Below are 17,742 nucleotides of genomic sequence, written 5' to 3'. Positions count from 1 at the left end.
TCTCCCCCTCTTCCCCCTCTCCCCCTCTTCCCCCTCTCCCCCTCTTCCCCGTCTCCCCCTCTCTCCCTCTGCCCCTCTCCACCTCTGCCCCCTCTTCCCTCTGCCACCTCTCCACGTCATCCCCCTGTCCTCCTTCCCCCCTCTGTTCCCTCCCCCCCTGTGTTCCCTCTGCCCCCTCTCCCCCTCCGTCCCCGCTGTCCCCACTCTCCCTCCGCCCCCTCTCTCCCTCTGCCCCAGCTCTACCTCCGCCCACTCACTACCTCCGCCCACTCACTACCTCCGCCCCTCTTCTACCTCCACCAACCACTCTACCTCCACCCCCACTCTACCTCCACCCCCACTCCAATCCCACCCCCACTCTAACCCCACCCCACTCTAACCCCACCCCCACTCTAACCCCACCCCCACTCTACCTCCACCCCCACTCTACCTCCACCCACGCTCTACCTCCACCCACGCTCTACCTCCACCCACGCTCTGCCTCCACCCACGCTCTGCCTCCACCCACGCTCTACGTCCGCCCCCCACACTCTACGTCCGCCCCCCACTCTCTACGTCCGCCCCCCACTCTACCTCTGCCCCCCACTCTACCTCTGCCCCCCACTCTACCTCTGCCCCCCACTCTACCTCTGCCCCCCACTCTACCTCCGCCCCCTCACTACCTCCACCCCCTTTCTACCTTCGCACCTCTCTGCCTCCGCCCCCTCTCTCCTTCCGGCCCACTCTCGTTCGTCCCCCTGTCTCTCGTTCGCCCCACTCCCTCATGTTCGCCCCCTCTCTCTCATTTGCCCCACTCTCCCATGTTCGCACCTCTCTCTCTCTCTCTCTCTCTCTCTCTCTCTCTCTCTCTCTCTCTCTCTCTCAGATGCTGTAACTTACCAAACGAAAGCGTTGGTATGTTGATAGGAGACAATAAAAAACACACAAACACACACACAAATTTCAAGCTTTCGCAGCCCACAGGTGCTTCATCAGGAAAGAGGGACAGGTAAGTCTTTCCGCTCCCGGGATTGGAATGACTCCATACCCTCTCCCTTAAAACCCACATCCTTTCGTCTTTCCCGCTCCTTCCCCCTTTCCTGATGAAGCAACCGTGGGTTGCAAAAGCTTGAAATTTGTGTGTGTGTTTGTGTGTTTTTTATTGTCTCCTATCAACATACCAACGCTTTCGTTTGGTAAATTACAGCATCTTTATCTTTAGATGCATTTTCCCACGTGGAATGTTTCCCTCGCCCATGTTTCCCTCTCGTTCACCCCTCCCTCTCCACCCATGTCTCCCTCTCTGGTTCACCCCTCCCTCTCTTGTTCACTACTCCCTCTTCATCCCTTTCTCTGTCGTTCGCCCTCCCTCTCCATCCTTCTTTCTCTTACGCCCACTTTCTCTTCGTTCCCTTGCCCTAAATTCTCTCGTTTGCCCTCTTTTTCTCATATGCCCGATTTCTCTACATGCCTCCCTCTATCATTAGCACTCTTTCTCTTTTTTGCCCACGGACTCTCGTTTCCCCTCTAACTCTCATTCACCCTCTGACTCTCATTCACCCTCTGACTCTCATTCACCCTCTCCCTCAACTCGCCCTCTCTCTCACCTTCAGCCTCTCTTTCACATTTGTCACCCCCCCTCTCTCCCCCCTTCTCTCTCCCCCCTCCCTCTCTCACTCCCCCCTCTCCCCCCCTCTCCCCCTCTCTCCCCCCTCTCTCGTTCGACCTCCTCTCTCTCTCTCTCTCTCTCTCTCTCTCCCTCTCCCTCTCCCTCTCCCTCTCCCTCTCCCTCTCTCCCCCCCCTCGTTTACCCCCCCCTCTCTCATTTGCTCCCTCTCAATCTGTTGTTCACCCCCCTTCCTCTATCTCTCGTTCATCCCCTCTATCTTGTTAAACCCCCTCTCCCTATCTAGGTCGCCCCCTCTTTATCTAGTTTGTCTCCCCCTCTCACTCTCCCCCCTCCCCCCGTCTCCCCCGTTCGTCATCTCTCCCCCGTTCATCCTCGCTCTCTCATTCTTCTGTTCATCCACTCTCTCTCTCTCGTTCTCTGTGTTCCCTTTGTCCTCCTCCCCTTCATTCTTCTTGCTTCTCTCTGTCCCCTTCTCCGTTCTCCTCGTCCCCGTTGCCCTATACCCAGTCCCCTTCATCCTTCTCCCCCCTCCTTTTCATCATTATCTCTTCTCCCCATCCTCTTTGTCCATCTCCCTAAGCCCCGTCCCCTTAATCATTCTCCCATCTCACCTTCATCCTTCTCCCCTCTCCACTTTGTCCTTCTCCCCTCCCCCTTCGCCCTGTGTATATCTCCCCTCTCTCCTTCATGTTCCCCTCCAGTTCGTCCGTCTCCTCTTTCCAGTTCGCCCGTCTCCCCACTCCACTTTGCACGACTCCCCTCTCCAGTTTGCCCGTCTTCCCACTCCCGACCAGGCATCTCCCCTTCATCCTTTTCCCCTTCGTCCTTCTCCCCATCCCCTTCCTCCTTCTCCCACTCCCTGTCCATTTCATCCTTCTCCTATCTCCCCTTCATCATTCTTCCCTCTCCCCTTTGTCCTTCTCCCTTTTGCCCTTCTCCCCTTACCCTTCTCCCCTCTTGCTTCTCCCCTCTCCCCTTACCCTTCTCCCCTCTTGCTTCTCCCCTCTCCCCTTACCCTTCTCCCCTCTTGCTTCTCCCCTCTCCCCTTCGTCCTTCACCCTCTCCCCTTCATCCTTCCCCCCTCTCCCCTTCATCCTTCCCCCCTCTCCCCTTCATCCTTCCCCCCTCTCCCCTTCATCCTTCCCCCTCTCCCCTTCATCCTTCCCCCCTCTACCCCTTCATCCTTCCCCCCTCTACCCCTTCATCCTTCCCCCCTCTACCCCTTCATCCTCCCTCCCTCTACCCCTTCATCCTCCCTCCCTCTACCCCTTCATCCTTCCCCCCTCTACCCCTTCATCCTTCCCCCCTTTGTCCTTCCCCCCTCTACCCCTTCATCCTTCCCCCCTCTACCCCTTCATCCTCCCTCCCTCTACCCCTTCATCCTTCCCCCCTCTACCCCTTCATCCTTCCCCCCTTTGTCCTTCCCCCCTCTACCCCTTCATCCTTCCCCCCTCTACCCCTTCATCCTTCCCCCCTCTACCCCTTCATCCTTCCCCCCTCTACCCCTTCATCCTTCCCCCCTACCCCTTCGTCCTTCCCCCCTCTACCCCTTCATCCTTCCCCCCTCTACCCCTTCATCCTTCCCCCCTACCCCTTCGTCCTTCTCCCCCCTCTTTTTTCTTTTTCCTCTCACCTTCATCGTTCTCTCCTCTACCCTTCATCCTTGTCCCCTATCTTTTTTTTTTGTCCTTCTCCCCTTCTTCTTCATTTTTCTCTTATCTCCCCTTAGCCCTTCTCCTGTCTCTTTAGTGTCCTTCTACTCTCTCCTCTGTCCCTCTCCCCTAAGTCCTTGTCCCTTTCCCTTTGGTCTTTCTCCACCGTCTCTTCCAATATTCACCCCTTCACCCTCTGATCCTTTCCCCTCTCCTTCCAGTCCTCACCCTCTCATCCTTCCGCCTCTCATTCCAGTTCACAATCCCTCACCTTCCCATACTCAGCCTGTCGCTTCCCATCCTAACCCCCTCACCTTCATGTCCAAACCCCATCCCCTTTAGACCTCCACCCCCTCACCTTCCCGTTCTCACTCCCTCACCTTCCCGTTCTCACTCCCTCACCTTCCCATTCTCACTCCCTCACCTTCCCATTCTCACCCCCTCACCTTCCCATACTCTCCCCCTCTCCTTTCAATCTTGTCCCCTTCACCTTCCCATAATCTCTCCCTCTCCTTCCAATCTTCTCCCCTTTACCTTCCCTTCTTGCCCCACTCCTCCCAATCCTCACCCCTTCTCCTTCCAGTCCGTGCTCTTTCTCCTTCCCATTCTATCTCCTTCTTCCGATCCTCTGTCCCTCTCCTTCCAATCCTCTCTCCTTCTCCTTTCAGTCCTCACTCCCATTCCTTCTCATTCCTTGCAATCTTCACCCTCTCTTCTTCCAGTGCTCACCCTCTCTCCTTCCCATACTCTCCCCCTCTCCTTCCATCTCTCCTTCCCATATGCTCCCCCTCTCCTTCCATTCCTCACCCTCTCTCCTTCCCATACTCTCCTCTCTCCTTCCAGTCCTCACCCTGACTCCTCCCCTCTACCCTTCCAGTCCTCACCGTGACTCCTTCCCCCTCCCCTCCCAATCTTCACCCTGACTCCTTCCCCCTCCCCTTCCAATCCTCACTCCACTTCTTCCCCATCCTCCCAATTCGCCATTCCTATCCTCACCCCACTTCTTCCCCCTCTTTCCAGTCCTAACTCTCACTCCTTTCGCCTCTTTCTAAAATTCACTCCCACTTCTTCCCCCTTCCTTCAAAAATTCACTCCCTCTCCTTCCCCCTTCGTGCAAAAACTTACTCCCTCTTTCCCCCTACTTTCTAAAATTTGCTCCCTCTTTCCCCCTTCTTTCAAAAATTCACTCCCTCTTTTTCTTTCAAAAATTCACTCCCTCTTTCCCCTTTCTTTCAAAAATATTTCCACTCCTTCGGAGCGTGACCCTCTCCCCTTCATCTTCTTTGCCCCTCCCCCCGTCTCCTTCTCTCTGCCATCCTTACACACTCTCCCTACCCTCTCCTCCACCCACTCCTTCCCCACATATCTCTCCTTCCCTATGCCTTTCTCCTTCCCTGCATCTCTCCCCTTCCTCCCACTCAACATTTTGTTAGAAGCAGATACAATAGCTTCACATGTGTTACTGTCAACATTAATGTCTGTAGGTTGAGATGTGAGAGGCATAGTGGAAGCCGATTGATTATTGCACACAGTTGCAGTGACGTTTATTATTACATAAATGGCACGATACCATGTGTTACAGACAAGCCGGCCGACTATGTTGTACAAAACAAGTAGGGCAGGGGCTTGCGAAAATTTTTCTGCTGTTGCCGTGTTTGTTTGGAGCATGGTGGTCGGGATTGCTGCACTATCACAACACTTATTTCCAAAGGTATACTAGAATGTATATGCCTCTTACTGCCTGAGTTCAGAGTGGCTGTGCCAGCCCAAGAATAAGAGTGATGGCCAACTGCATGAGAAGCTTCAAATGCTTGAACTTCTCTTCCTAAGGCGGAATCTTCAAACTGCAGAGTCCTTTGGCAGCCACCTTATTTTTTTTTTTTGGGGGGGGGGGGGGGGGAAGACCTGATGATAGCGTGTTAAATCATGGCTTCCTTAGATTGAGTAGTAATGAAATTGCTCTTGAGACTTAACCTCTACAGTTCTGCTGCCCAAGTTTGATATGATTGATGACATTGCTTCTTGCAGTGATTCTACTCCACTCTTGTGAAAGTCACACGAGTATGTTTGTTATAAGTTGAAGTCATTGAATGATAAAGATACCTAATCCTAAGGGGAGCTAACTTCCCTAATAAATGGTACTGACAGAAATAGAGCTTTCATGGAGTAGTGTCCGTTACGGTGCAGGCTGTGAAGTGTTGCTCTGGGTGCTTCTCATACGATTCCCAGTCTATGGTAGCCTCGTCAGAGATGGGGAAGGGTGGTGGGTAGGCCGGCAAATTTTTAGGCCGCATTGCCAGTCCCATCAATGCTCTCTCCATCAGGGCCATGTGTTACTGCTGCTGCCACAGGACAGTGGCACACTGAAAAATAATTCTTACTTGTTGCCACTTGTGTAATAACATAGATGTTAAAGAATGCCAATAACTTACAATCACTGGTACTGTGAATGCGATCAATACATGGTCCTCATAGGTACGTAGTCGGATCAGTACCAGTCTACATACAATGATATGCGTGCGAAGTGAGGTAAACAAGAGTATAAACAATTATGGAATGAGGCAAAAGCCACTGTGCTCCAGCATTAAATAGAACAACACCGTGCCACTATTGATGCACAGTTATCAGTGCTGTCCAATAGTTCTGCCACCTTGCAGCCAAGCTTAGCCACCCTGCGCCATTGCACCTGATTGAACACACGTGACAGGCCAGTGACTAACGTCCTGCTGAATTTTAATGGACAATGAGGTGCTGGCGTGATTGAGGTGATATCCGTGGGTTATCACAGTTGCAGGTTCCGGTTTAGTTTCTTTACATCTTTCTTGAAACAACTGCCACCATTATTTTTTATTCAATTGAACTTGTAGTTTGAGTTCATTTCTTCCTTTTTGTAATTTTATATCTAAAAACAAAGATAATGTAACTTACCAAACGAAAGTGCTGGTATGTTGATAGAGACACTAACAAACACACACACAAAATTCAAGCTTTCGCAACCCACGGTTGCTTCATCAGGAAAGAGGGAAGGAGAGGGTAAGACGAAAGGATGTGGGTTTTGAGGGAGAGAGTAAGGAGTCATTCCAATCCCGGGAGCAGAAAGACTTACTGTATTTACTCGAATCTAAGCCACACTTTTTTTCCGGTTTTTGTAATCCAAAAAACCGCCTGCGGCTTAGAATCGAGTGCAAAGTAAACGGAAGTTCTGAAATATGTTGGTAGGTACCGCCACAACTAACTTCTGCCGTCGAATATATGTAGCGCTACACAGGCATGCTTTACAGGCACAAAGATAAATACTGGTGCCAAAACCTCTGCGTCAGTAAATAAATTAAAAAAAAAAAAAAGGTGGGAGACGAGCTTTTTTCTCTGCCCCGAATTTCGACAACTGCATTTTCATACATTATCCAACGAAATAAATACAAATTCCGTATTGTTCATCTTCGAATGTAGCAGCTTTTCAATGTATTACGAAAATCCGACTGGCAAGACCGTTTGCGATGTTAATCAGTATGGCCAATTCTACGTTCTGATTTTTTTTCTACCTGTGAGAAGAGATGGTTGCTAATGGGAACTTTTGTGAATTCTGAATCACATGCAGTATTCTCTTCACCATAAGAATAATACGAATATAAACATTTTGCCATGTATTCTTTCGTGTTTGCTGCTATCTCATTTAAATCCTGTCTGCCTAATAAACTACGAAACTAGAGTGAGACAACACAAACGCGGAAGTATACATATATGTCATGTTCATATTCGTATTATTCTTATGCCTTATAGTGATACAGTCAGAAATGAAGCACGGCAATTGACTAGATTTTTAAATCTAAGACGACTCTAATTTCTGTGCAGAAAATGATGTACTAAAGAGGCGTCTGCAAAGATTTTCAAACGGAGAAAAATTTTCGATAAACTCTCGTTCAGAACATCTTCTATCATACGCAGTTTATTATTTGGTTCTTGTTGATCATTATCAAAGAAAGCAGCAGTGTAAATAACAACAAATAGCAGTCTCTTGCCATTGTTTCGCTACTGAGACAATTACTCTCTCTCTTTTTTTTTTTTATTGTAAGCGGCGGTAGCACGCACAAAAGCAAACCATGCCGCGAGCGGCGACAGGTCGTGAACATTCATTATCGGAATGCGACAAACAATGCATGACACAGTACAGTAATGCATTTTCAGCTTAGAGTGACGAAAACACCTATAACAAAGAGAATGGCAATTATCAGATCAAAGAAAAATAAGCAATCAATTCAAACCAGACGAAGCACGTGAAAAACGAAGGGTACCTGCCTGACGCATAGCAATGGCTACCTGGTAAAGCTTAACTGCTAAGCTTACGGCTCGAACCAAATTACTGTAGCTGTATCGTCATTCATTCGACCTGAATTCTGTCTCATATTACAATGGACCAACTTTGTTTCGATTTGGAGGTGCGGCCTAAAATTTTTCTCTCCCCTTGAATTTCGAGTCTCAAATTTCAGCTGCAGCTTAGATTCGGGAAATTATTTTTTCCTTTATTTCGAGTCTCATTTTTCAGGTGCGGCTTAGATTCGAGTGCGGCTTAGATTCGAGTAAATACGGTACCTTGGGGGGAAAAAGGGACAGGTGTGTGTGTACACACACACACACACACACACACACACACACACACACACACACACACACACACACACATCCATCCGCACCGCACGTATACAGAGACAAGCAGACGTATGTAACGGCAAAGAGTTTGGGCAGAGATGTCAGCCGAGGCGGAAGTACAGAGGCAAAGATGTTGTTGAATGACAGGTGAGGTATGAGCGACGCCAACTTGAAATTAGCGGAGGTTGAGGCCTGGTGGGTAACGGGAAGAGAGGATAAATTGTCTGTGCAAGTTATTTTAGTCATTATTTGTGTTACTGATTTCACCCTGATTTAATTTTCTTTATAATCCCTTCTTTCATTGTGAAAATCTTTATCTGCACTATTTTGTCCACAATGACAGAAGCATTTGTTTTAAATGTTTGTATGACTATTACCATCCAAAACATTTTTCATCCTGTTCTGAAAAATAAATTTTTGATACCACTAGACAGGTGTTATAAATAGATTATTTTGTCTCTCATCTACTATTCAGTTAAAATTATGTGGACTAAGATCACAAATGAAAAGAGAATGAAAAGAAGTGAAAAATGAGAGCAAATAAAAAAAACCTAATATGATGACTAAAATTATGTGGCAAATGATTAAAAATAAAACTAATTTTATTTAAACCAATTAATTGTTTAAAAGAAATAGTCACAGTCCTTTAGTTAAAATAAGTTGTTTCACCTGATGACAATCAAACTCACAGGCTTCAGTATACCAGCCAAATAACTTAACTGTGACACTACGGTGCTTGTTTGGAAATTAAGTAGTATGTTTAAGGCTGTGCTGAAACAAGAAATTCCATAATTTTTTTTCTTTTCTTTTTTTTTTTTCCCAAATGAGGGCCCAACAGGGTGAATGGTTGCAGAGTGATACTTGGACCCTAACCTATACCGCCACATAAATAAGTTGATCCCATCTTGGAACCTCTCTCCTTGTCAGATAAAAAGATTTGAATGTCAGTTTTGATCAAATGAATTGTATTGCCTGATGGTATTTTTTTATTAATGAATAAGCTTTAGTTATCCCTGTAATATTAGCTTTTTGTGACATTTTATTTTATTCTCTTTGAATGTTAAATAAGAGTTTAGTCACAGAACTGTTGCCTTCACTAGACAGTAGAAGAAGTAATGAAACTAAGTTAATTTCACATCTCTTTAGATAGAAGTAAAATACCAAGTATTAAATTTTGATTCAGCTTAAAGAAGATGGGATTGCAAATCTTACTCGGGAAGAATCACATGTGTTTTGGAGAAGTTTACATGACAATTCCGTTGCTCACCTGCAGATTTTATTTCCTGATGAAGTGGAGGCTTGTACTCAGGTAAGAACTGAAGTTCTGATAAGCGGTATGCTTTTGCATGATTTTGATGGTTCTCATTTGACATGTTTAAAAAACCGTGTGTTGATCCAATAATTTTAAACAGAAAATATGTGGCAAATATGATTTAAAAAACTAAACAAAGAAAGTGAACACCAATTTTTTAAGATTAAATGGTTGCTTATACAAAAAGAGTGAAGGGGGTAAAAAGTGAGGATATGTTTCTGAAGCTTGAATATTTAAAGTAGCACAGAATGGACGAGAACTAAATAAACTGAGAATGGTTGGGATGATAACATTTAACTGAGACAGCTTGTGCCTTGGAGGAAAAGCAAAGGAAATGTCTCATATTGTCAATCTTCCAAACAGTATACAGTATTTGCTCTCTAAACAAATGAAGTAGGGGAAATTTGTAATAAGCAGAAAAATTAGTAGAGAAACCAAATGAACGGAGAGGAATTGAATGCAGCAGAGAAGCTTTGAACGCACGAAAAGCAAATGAAAATGCTGTAAATGTAAACATAATGTGATGAAACAGACAACTTAGAAGAAAGTTTGTATTACAAAATAAGTGACATAGTTTGTAACAATCTCTCTAGTTTGTGACTGAGTAGGAGTTTTGATATAGAGTAAGTTTTCTGTCAGTGTCTCTTGAAGGATTAGACAAATGCACTGTAGAAATATTCTTTTATCTTTATTTTTATGTATTGTTTACTTATTACAATTGAATAAGTAGGCCCCTTACTTGTTTCGTTATGTTCACTACAATATTTGCCAATTTAAAAGAAGAGTTCTTTGTTTCTTATAATAATAGATGTGGTACATTGGATGTTTAAATCAGTTTGCAGATTTTTTTTACAGGTTATTGGATGTGAGTAAAAGGGCGTAACCCAAACAGAACTGGAATGTTCCTTAGGTCTGTTGTTTATCACTGTTGGAAATTTCATTCCTCCATAGAAATAGCTACCAAAATAGAAATCACCCAGTGTGGTTCTCTTACCGCACTTTTAACTTTTTTTAACTGTACCAGATCTATTTTTCTCTCAGCTATGTTATTTATTTCAGTGTCCAAACTATAATTTGATAAATTTCAGAACTGTAAGATTCCAACTTCAGATATCTATAAAAGATGGTCAGAGTAATCAAGAACCCACAATTAAAAACTCTCACAAGGAATGATGAAAACATTCACAGATTCTGTATTAAAAACTGGCATGTATGAAGATCACCTCAAAGTTCCATTACAAGTGACAACCTTGATTCAGTTTGTGCAACAGCACACAGCATTTATTGACAAATAACCAAGACTGAAATATCACACATGTTGTCTGTGCAATATCAGTAATAACTGGGTCATGAATGGTTAGATCAGTACAAGTTTAGAATTTTCACCAGTGTTGAATATCCTCTCCAGACTCTAGCACAAAAATACGTAGTCCGATATCTGATAATGAGATGTGGAGTTGATGCAAGAGGACAGTGGTATTCCTAGCTTGACAGTGGTCTGTTTGCTCCAACTGTGTGGTGATTGCCAGTGCAGGCCAATGGTTGACCGATGTAACCATGTTAGTCATGCTGCCTGTTGTGGCCTATGAAGGTAGACAGAAATTTAACAGTTAGGGCATTCGTGGCTGATAGGCTGCCATTTGTCAGTGTCCGCTGACATCACCGGAGAGACAGCAGAGCAGCCAACTTCAGTTTGCTGTTGGGCTAAGTGGTACCCCTGATATTATTCCCCTGTGTAATTTTCATACTTATTGTAAACAGTTACATACCTTTTAGCTCTAGAACATTTTAAAACAAACTCTAATTTAATCAGTCATGCTGTATATTATTATTATCATTCTTTCCTGTCTCAGACGTTATGTCTGGTTAAAAATGGAAAGTGATGCGGACCTTGATCAAGCGTGACTTCCTTTTAACTGTACGGTATATGTTAAATTGCATTTAGGAACTTTCGGGTAATTGAACATGTATCAATAATTACAGATTTCTGTAGTTGTATATATACTTTTGGATGTAGCTGTATTGCGTTGATGTACTGGTGGATATTGTGTGGTATGACTCCTGTAGTTGATAGTATAATTGGCTGAAGCCAGAGATAAATTCTGCCGAAATTTTCGCAAAGTCACAGACGGTGTTTAGAAAGGATAGATTGCATGCAACCGGTGGTGGCGTGTTTGTCGCTGTTAGTAGTAGTTTATCCTGTAGTGAAGTAGAAGTGGATAGTTCCTGTGAATTATTATGGGTGGAGGTTACACTCGACAACCGAGCTAGGTTAATAATTGGCTCCTTTTACCGACCTCCCGACTCAGCAGCATTAGTGGCAGAACAACTGAGAGTAAATTTGGGATACATTTCACATAAATTTTCTCAGCATGTTATAGTCTTAGGTGGAGATTTCAATTTACCAGATATAGGCTGGGACACTCAGATGTTTAGAACGGGTGGTAGGGACAGAGCATCGAGTGTCATTATACTGAGTGCACTATCTGAAAATTACCTCGAGCAATTAAACAGAGAACTTACTCGTGGAGATAACATCTTGGACCTACTGATAATAAACAGATCCGAACTTTTCGAATCTGTAATTGCAGAACAGGGAATCAGTGATCATAAGGTCGTTGCAGCATCCCGGAATATGGAAGTTAATAGGAATATAAAAAAAGGGAGGAAGGTTTATCTGTTTAGCAAGAGTAATAGAAGGCAGATTTCAGACTACCTAACAGATCAAAACGAAAATTTCTGTTCTGACACTGACAATGTTGAGTGTTTATGGAAAAAGTTCAAGGCAGTCGTAAAATGCATTTTGGACAGGTACGTGCCGAGTAAAACTGTGAGGGGCGCAAAAAACCCACCGTGGTTCAACAACAAAGTTAGGAAACTACTGTGAAAGCAAAGAGGGCTTCACTCCAAGTTTAAACGCAGCCAAAACCTCTCAGACAAACAGAAGCTAAACGATGTCAAAGTTAGTGTAAGGAGGGCTATGCGTGAAGCGTTCAGTGAATTTGAAAGTAAAATTCTATGTGCCGACTTGACAGAAAATCCTAGGAAGTTCTGGTCTTACGTTAAATCAGTAAGTGGCTCAAAACAGCATATCCAGACACTCCGGGATGATGATGGCATTGAAACAGAGGATGACACGCGTAAAGCTGAAATACTAAACACCTTTTTCCAAAGCTGTTTCACAGAGGAAGACCGCACTGCAGTTCCTTCTCTAAATCCTCGCACAAACGAAAAAATGGCTGACATCGAAATAAGTGTCCAAGGAATAGAAAAGCAACTGGAATCACCCAACAGAGGAAAGTCCACTGGACCTGACGGGATACCAATTCGATTCTACACAGAGTACGTGAAAGAACTTGCCCCCCTTCTAACAGCCGTGTACCGCAACTCTCTAGAGGAATGGAAGGTCCCAAATGATTGGAAAAGAGCACAGGTAGTCCCAGTCTTCAAGAAGGGTCGTCGAGCAGATGCGCAAAACTATAGACCTATATCTCTGACATCGATCTGTTGTAGAATTTTAGAACATGTTTTTTGCTCGAGTATCATGTCGTTTTTGGAAACCCAGAATCTGCTCTGTAGGAATTAACATAGATTCCGGAAACAGCGAACGTGTGAGACCCAACTCGCTTTATTTGTTCATGAGACCCAGAAAATATTAAGATACAGGCTCCCAGGTAGATGCTGTTTTCTTTGACTTCCAGAAGGCATTCAATGCAGTTCCACACTGTCGCCTGATAAACAAAGTAAGAGCCTACAGAATATTAGACCAGCTGTGTGGCTGGATTGAAGAGTTTTTAGCAAACAGAACACAGCATGTTGTTATCAATGGAGAGACGTCTACAGACGTTGAAGTAACCTCTGGCGTGCCACAGGGGAGTGTTATGGGACCTTTGCTTTTCACAATATATATAAATGACCTAGTAGATAGTGTCAGAAGTTCCATGCGGCTTTTCGCGGATGATGCTGTAGTATACAGAGAAGTTGCAGCATTAGAAAATTGTAGCAAAATGCAGGAAGATCTGCAGCAGATAGGCACTTGGTGCAGGGAGTGGCAACTGACCCTTAACATAGACAAATGTGATGTATTGCGAATACATAGAAAGAAGGATCCTTTATTGTATGATTATATGATAGCAGAACAAACACTGGTAGCAGTTACTTCTGTAAAATATCTGGGAGTATGCATGCGGAATGATTTGAAGTGGAATGATCATATAAAATTAATTGTTGGTAAGGCGGGTACCAGGTTGAGATTCATTGGGAGAGTCCTTAGAAAATGAAGTCCATCAACAAAGGAGGTGGCTTACAAAACGCTCGTTCGGCCTACACTTGAATATTGCTCATCAGTGTGGGATCCGTACCAGATCGGGTTGACGGAGGAGATAGAAAAGATCCAAAGAAGAGTGGCGCGTTTCATCACCGTGATAGCGTTACGGAGATGTTTAGCAAACTCAAGTGGCAGACTCTGCAAGAGAGGCGCTCTGCATCGCGGTGTAGCGTGCTCGCCAGGTTTCAAGAGGGTGCGTTTCTGGATGAGGTATCGAATATATTGCTTCCCCCTACTTATACCTCCCGAGGAGATCACAAATGTAAAATTAGAGAGATTCGAGCGTGCACGGAGGCTTTCAGACAGTCGTTCTTCCTGCGAACCATATGCGACTGGAACAGAAATGGGAGGTAATGACAGTGGCACGTAAAGTGCCCTCCGCCACACACCGTTGGGTGGCTTGCGGAGTATAAATGTAGATGTAGATGTAGATGATGTCAACTTTATCCTGATGCCACATGTCTTTGACTTCCTCAGCCAGTTGGATGTATTTTTCAATTTTTTCTCCTGTTTTCTTCTGTATATTTGTTGTATTGGGTATGGATATTTCGATTAGTTGTGTTAATTTCTTCTTTTTATTGGTGAGTATGATGTCAGGTTTGTTATGCGGTGTTGTTTTATCTGTTATAATGGTTCTGTTCCAGTATAATTTGTATTCATCATTCTCCAGTACATTTTGTGGTGCATACTTGTATGTGGGAACGTGTTGTTTATTAGTTTATGTTGTATGGCAAGTTGTTGATGTATTATTTTTGCTACATTGTCATGTCTTCTGGGGTATTCTGTATTTGCTAGTATTGTACATCCGCTTGTGATGTGATCTACTGTTTCTATTTGTTGTTTGCAAAGTCTACATTTATCTGTTGTGGTATTGGGATCTTTAGTAATATGCTTACTGTAATATCTGGTGTTTATTGTTTGATTCTGTATTGCAATCATGAATCCTTCCGTCTCAGTGTATATATTGCCTTTTCTTAGCCATGTGTTGGATGCTTCTTGATCGATGAGTGGCTGTGTTAGATGATACGGGTGCTTGCCATGTAGTGTTTTCTTTTTCCAATTTACTTTCTTCGTATCTGTTGATGTTATGTGATCCAAAGGGTTGTAGAAGTGATTATGAAATTGCAATGGTGTAGCCGATGTATTTATATGAGTGATTGCTTTGTGTATTTTGCTAGTTTCTGCTCGTTCTATAAAGAATTTTCTTAAATTGTCTACCTGTCCATAATGTAGTTTTTTTATGTCGATAAATCCCCTTCCTCCTTCCTTTCTGCTTAATGTGATTCTTTCTGTTGCTGAATGTATGTGATGTATTCTATATTTGTGGCATTGTGAATGTATAAGTGTATCGAGTGCTTCTGGGTCTGTGTTACTCCATTTCACTACTCCAAATGAGTAGGTCAATATTGGTATAGCATAGGTATTTATAGCTTTTGTCTTGTTTCTTGCTGTCAATTCTGTTTTCAGTATTTTTGTTAGTCTTTGTCTATATTTTTCTTTTAGTTCTTCTTTAATAATTGTATTATCTATTCCTATTTTTTGTCTATTATCATTATCATTATTATCATCATCATCATCATCATCATCATAATCATCCTCACTTTTACAATGTGTTTACATTTTCCAGTAACCCAAAATTATAATCAGATTTAATTTTAATTCTCCATTTGTGCCTACCTATCCATAAATTAATTTCAATATTTCTTTGTCTAGCTAACTCCTGAATACTTTGTATCCATGTGGCTGGTGGTCTACCTGTTTTTTGCTTCCTGGTTGTTCCCACTCCATGATGCGTTTCTCTCTCTCTCTCGCCTCTGAGTACCGTTTTGTATGCCCATACCATATTGTCATGTTATGAACACACTCGAGTCTGAATCCAAAAGGAGGGTCATCACAGAAATTCAACACACACCACTGAAAGCAAGTTTGTTACGAACACCAACATATACCCGAAACAGAACTGACCTCCTAGATTGAGAGTGCAGCTATTTAAACATCTATTTAGACAAACACTGAATATTCCAGAATATACCATCATTACAAACATACTGTATTTCAAGAACTTTACAGAAATGATAAATATCACATAACAAATAATTGATTTGATTGCATTTGAACTGGTGATCCACAGCACACCATCCAGCAACACTATCCATTACACCATACTGCCTGCTCCACAGCTCTTGTCATTGCTCCTTTTCCCAGATAAACAGTGACTTGCTGTTTCAGTTCTCATTGAAGCAAGCTACAGCACCCTGGATATAGATTTTGTCTGTAGGCTTGTGTGTGGTCGCACCAGTGGATTCTTGCATTCTAGTCGTATTGTTACATCCTCTTCACTGTGATGAACATTCAAGGAAGCTCTTCCCATCAAAGCTTTGTGATTGCCAGTTCTCTTGAACTTTCCATCATCAAGCTGTGCCTCTGGGCAGTAGAAGGGCTTCTATGGAGGATATGAACATCATCTCTGCCCATTTTTTGTTATGATGATTTTGTATGTGATGTGCGACAAGTGACAAAGGATATGGCGTGGCCCAAAGTAGCACTTAAGTACTTTCCGCAGAGGTGTAAAACTCCATAGGAAGTTTCCTGAGCTGTATCTCACTGGGCGGTGCATGGTATTGGAGTACTCTCATTCTTTCTCCTTGGTGTCCAAAATTTGTACGTGAGCAAGCTGCCTTGCTTCTTTGATTCTGGTGATGAGATGTTGGACAGAGTCATTCTGAGTATCATCCAGCTGAAATGGGAACAGTGTATCCATTAATGTTGTGGGCTTGCAACCTTGGAGAATGGTGTGAAGCCTGTAGTGTCTTGCTTTGTTGCGTTGTATATGAGTGCCTCATATAGTGTGTAATGAACTAGAAAGAGTTCTGGCTGGGGGTACCTGCATTTGATATGTCTAGAGTCTTCATGAATCTGAGGCAACCAGATGCTGGAGTGATGTGGAAACATTTCAGAGTAGCTGACAGTAGATGAGGTGGGATGATGAGCAACCATTTCTGTCTCATTGGATCACAGTTTATCTTATAAAATGCTCTGTCTATTATTGGAATTCTCCTTTTGTTGGTTCTTCCTCGTTCTTCTTTGACCAGTAGTCGGGGTCCACTGTGACATTGTACTCTTGAAGCTTCAGTGCCTGTTCCGCCAGTTGGCTTGATGAATCCTTCAGATTAGTCAGCCAGCATAGAAAATGGTGCCCTGTCTCAGTGATGAATGGTTTGCTTAATAAATACACCTGGAACTTGTTGATGGTCCAAACAACTCCAAGACACTCTTTCTCAGTTGTAGAGTAGTTCATCTGGGACTTGGAGAGTACTCTGGAAGCATAAACTATCAACTTTTTAGCGCTTTCCTGAGTTTTTATTAGAACTGCCCCTATTCCAAAATCGCTAGTGCCGGTGTGAAGTTCTGTCTCAACATTCTCGTCATATTATCCTAGAACTGGAGAAGATATTAGCATCTGCTTAAGGGCAAGAAAAGATCTTTTCTTGTGCCCTGTTCCAGGAAAATTTGGGTTCTCCTTGCAGTAGTTCCTGCAAAGAATATGGGGTGGCTTAAATGTTTTGCAAAAGTCTTTGAAAAAATGACAATGTCATTGAATAGCAAAGACATGTAATCCATTTAAGTTGTGGAAGCAGGTTTTCCATCATACATTCGAAGGTAGCTGGAGCAGTACACAGTCTAAACAGCATAACCTTAAACTCATAGAGACCATCAGGAGCTATGAAGGCAGTCTTGTTATTGTCATGCTTGTCATCCTGTATGCATGTGCATAATTGAGAAGTACTCTGCTTATTTCAAGCAGTCTAGGGTATTATCAATCTGTTGCAATAGATAGACATCTTTCTTTGTGATTTTGTTCAGTTGTCAGTAGTCGACACGGGAACGTCATGTGCCGTCCTCCGCCACAAGGGTTACAGAGAGGTCTTAAGGACCTCCTGAAGATTCAACAGAATCTTTTCTACCTCCTTTTGGTTTATCCATGTAGTTCAACTGGCGAGTAGCTTTTTGAGTATTGGCTAATGGATGTATGATCCCCAATTTTGATATAGTGTTTTACTACAGGCTAGTTAGTATGTCCTTTCTCCACTGTGGTTTTGAAAGCATCTGAGAATTGACACAGAATGTCTCTCACTCACCGATATTGTTCCTTGGTCAGGCCAGATCCTATTGTCATTTCAATAATAGCTTCCTC

The 17,742-nt window shown here is 43.6% G+C and overlaps 1 protein-coding gene across 5 annotated transcripts in view; it reads left to right on the top strand.

The window, feature by feature from the left end:
• Nucleotides 1-17,742, top strand: part of LOC126259326 (condensin-2 complex subunit G2-like) — a 306,542-nt gene that overhangs the window by 8,862 nt on the left and 279,938 nt on the right. For all 5 annotated transcript variants that reach the window (XM_049956017.1, XM_049956015.1, XM_049956013.1 and 2 more), the window contains exon 3: nt 9,092-9,217. In XM_049956017.1, the coding sequence (XP_049811974.1) occupies nt 9,092-9,217 (126 nt within the window). The remainder of the gene's footprint in view (nt 1-9,091; nt 9,218-17,742) is intronic.

The sequence above is a fragment of the Schistocerca nitens genome, chromosome 5, assembly GCF_023898315.1.
Source record: "Schistocerca nitens isolate TAMUIC-IGC-003100 chromosome 5, iqSchNite1.1, whole genome shotgun sequence".
In the NCBI taxonomy this organism is placed as follows: domain Eukaryota; kingdom Metazoa; phylum Arthropoda; class Insecta; order Orthoptera; family Acrididae; genus Schistocerca; species Schistocerca nitens.
The sequence above is the reverse complement of the archived record's forward strand: the minus strand, read 5'-3'. Positions and strand labels throughout refer to the sequence as shown.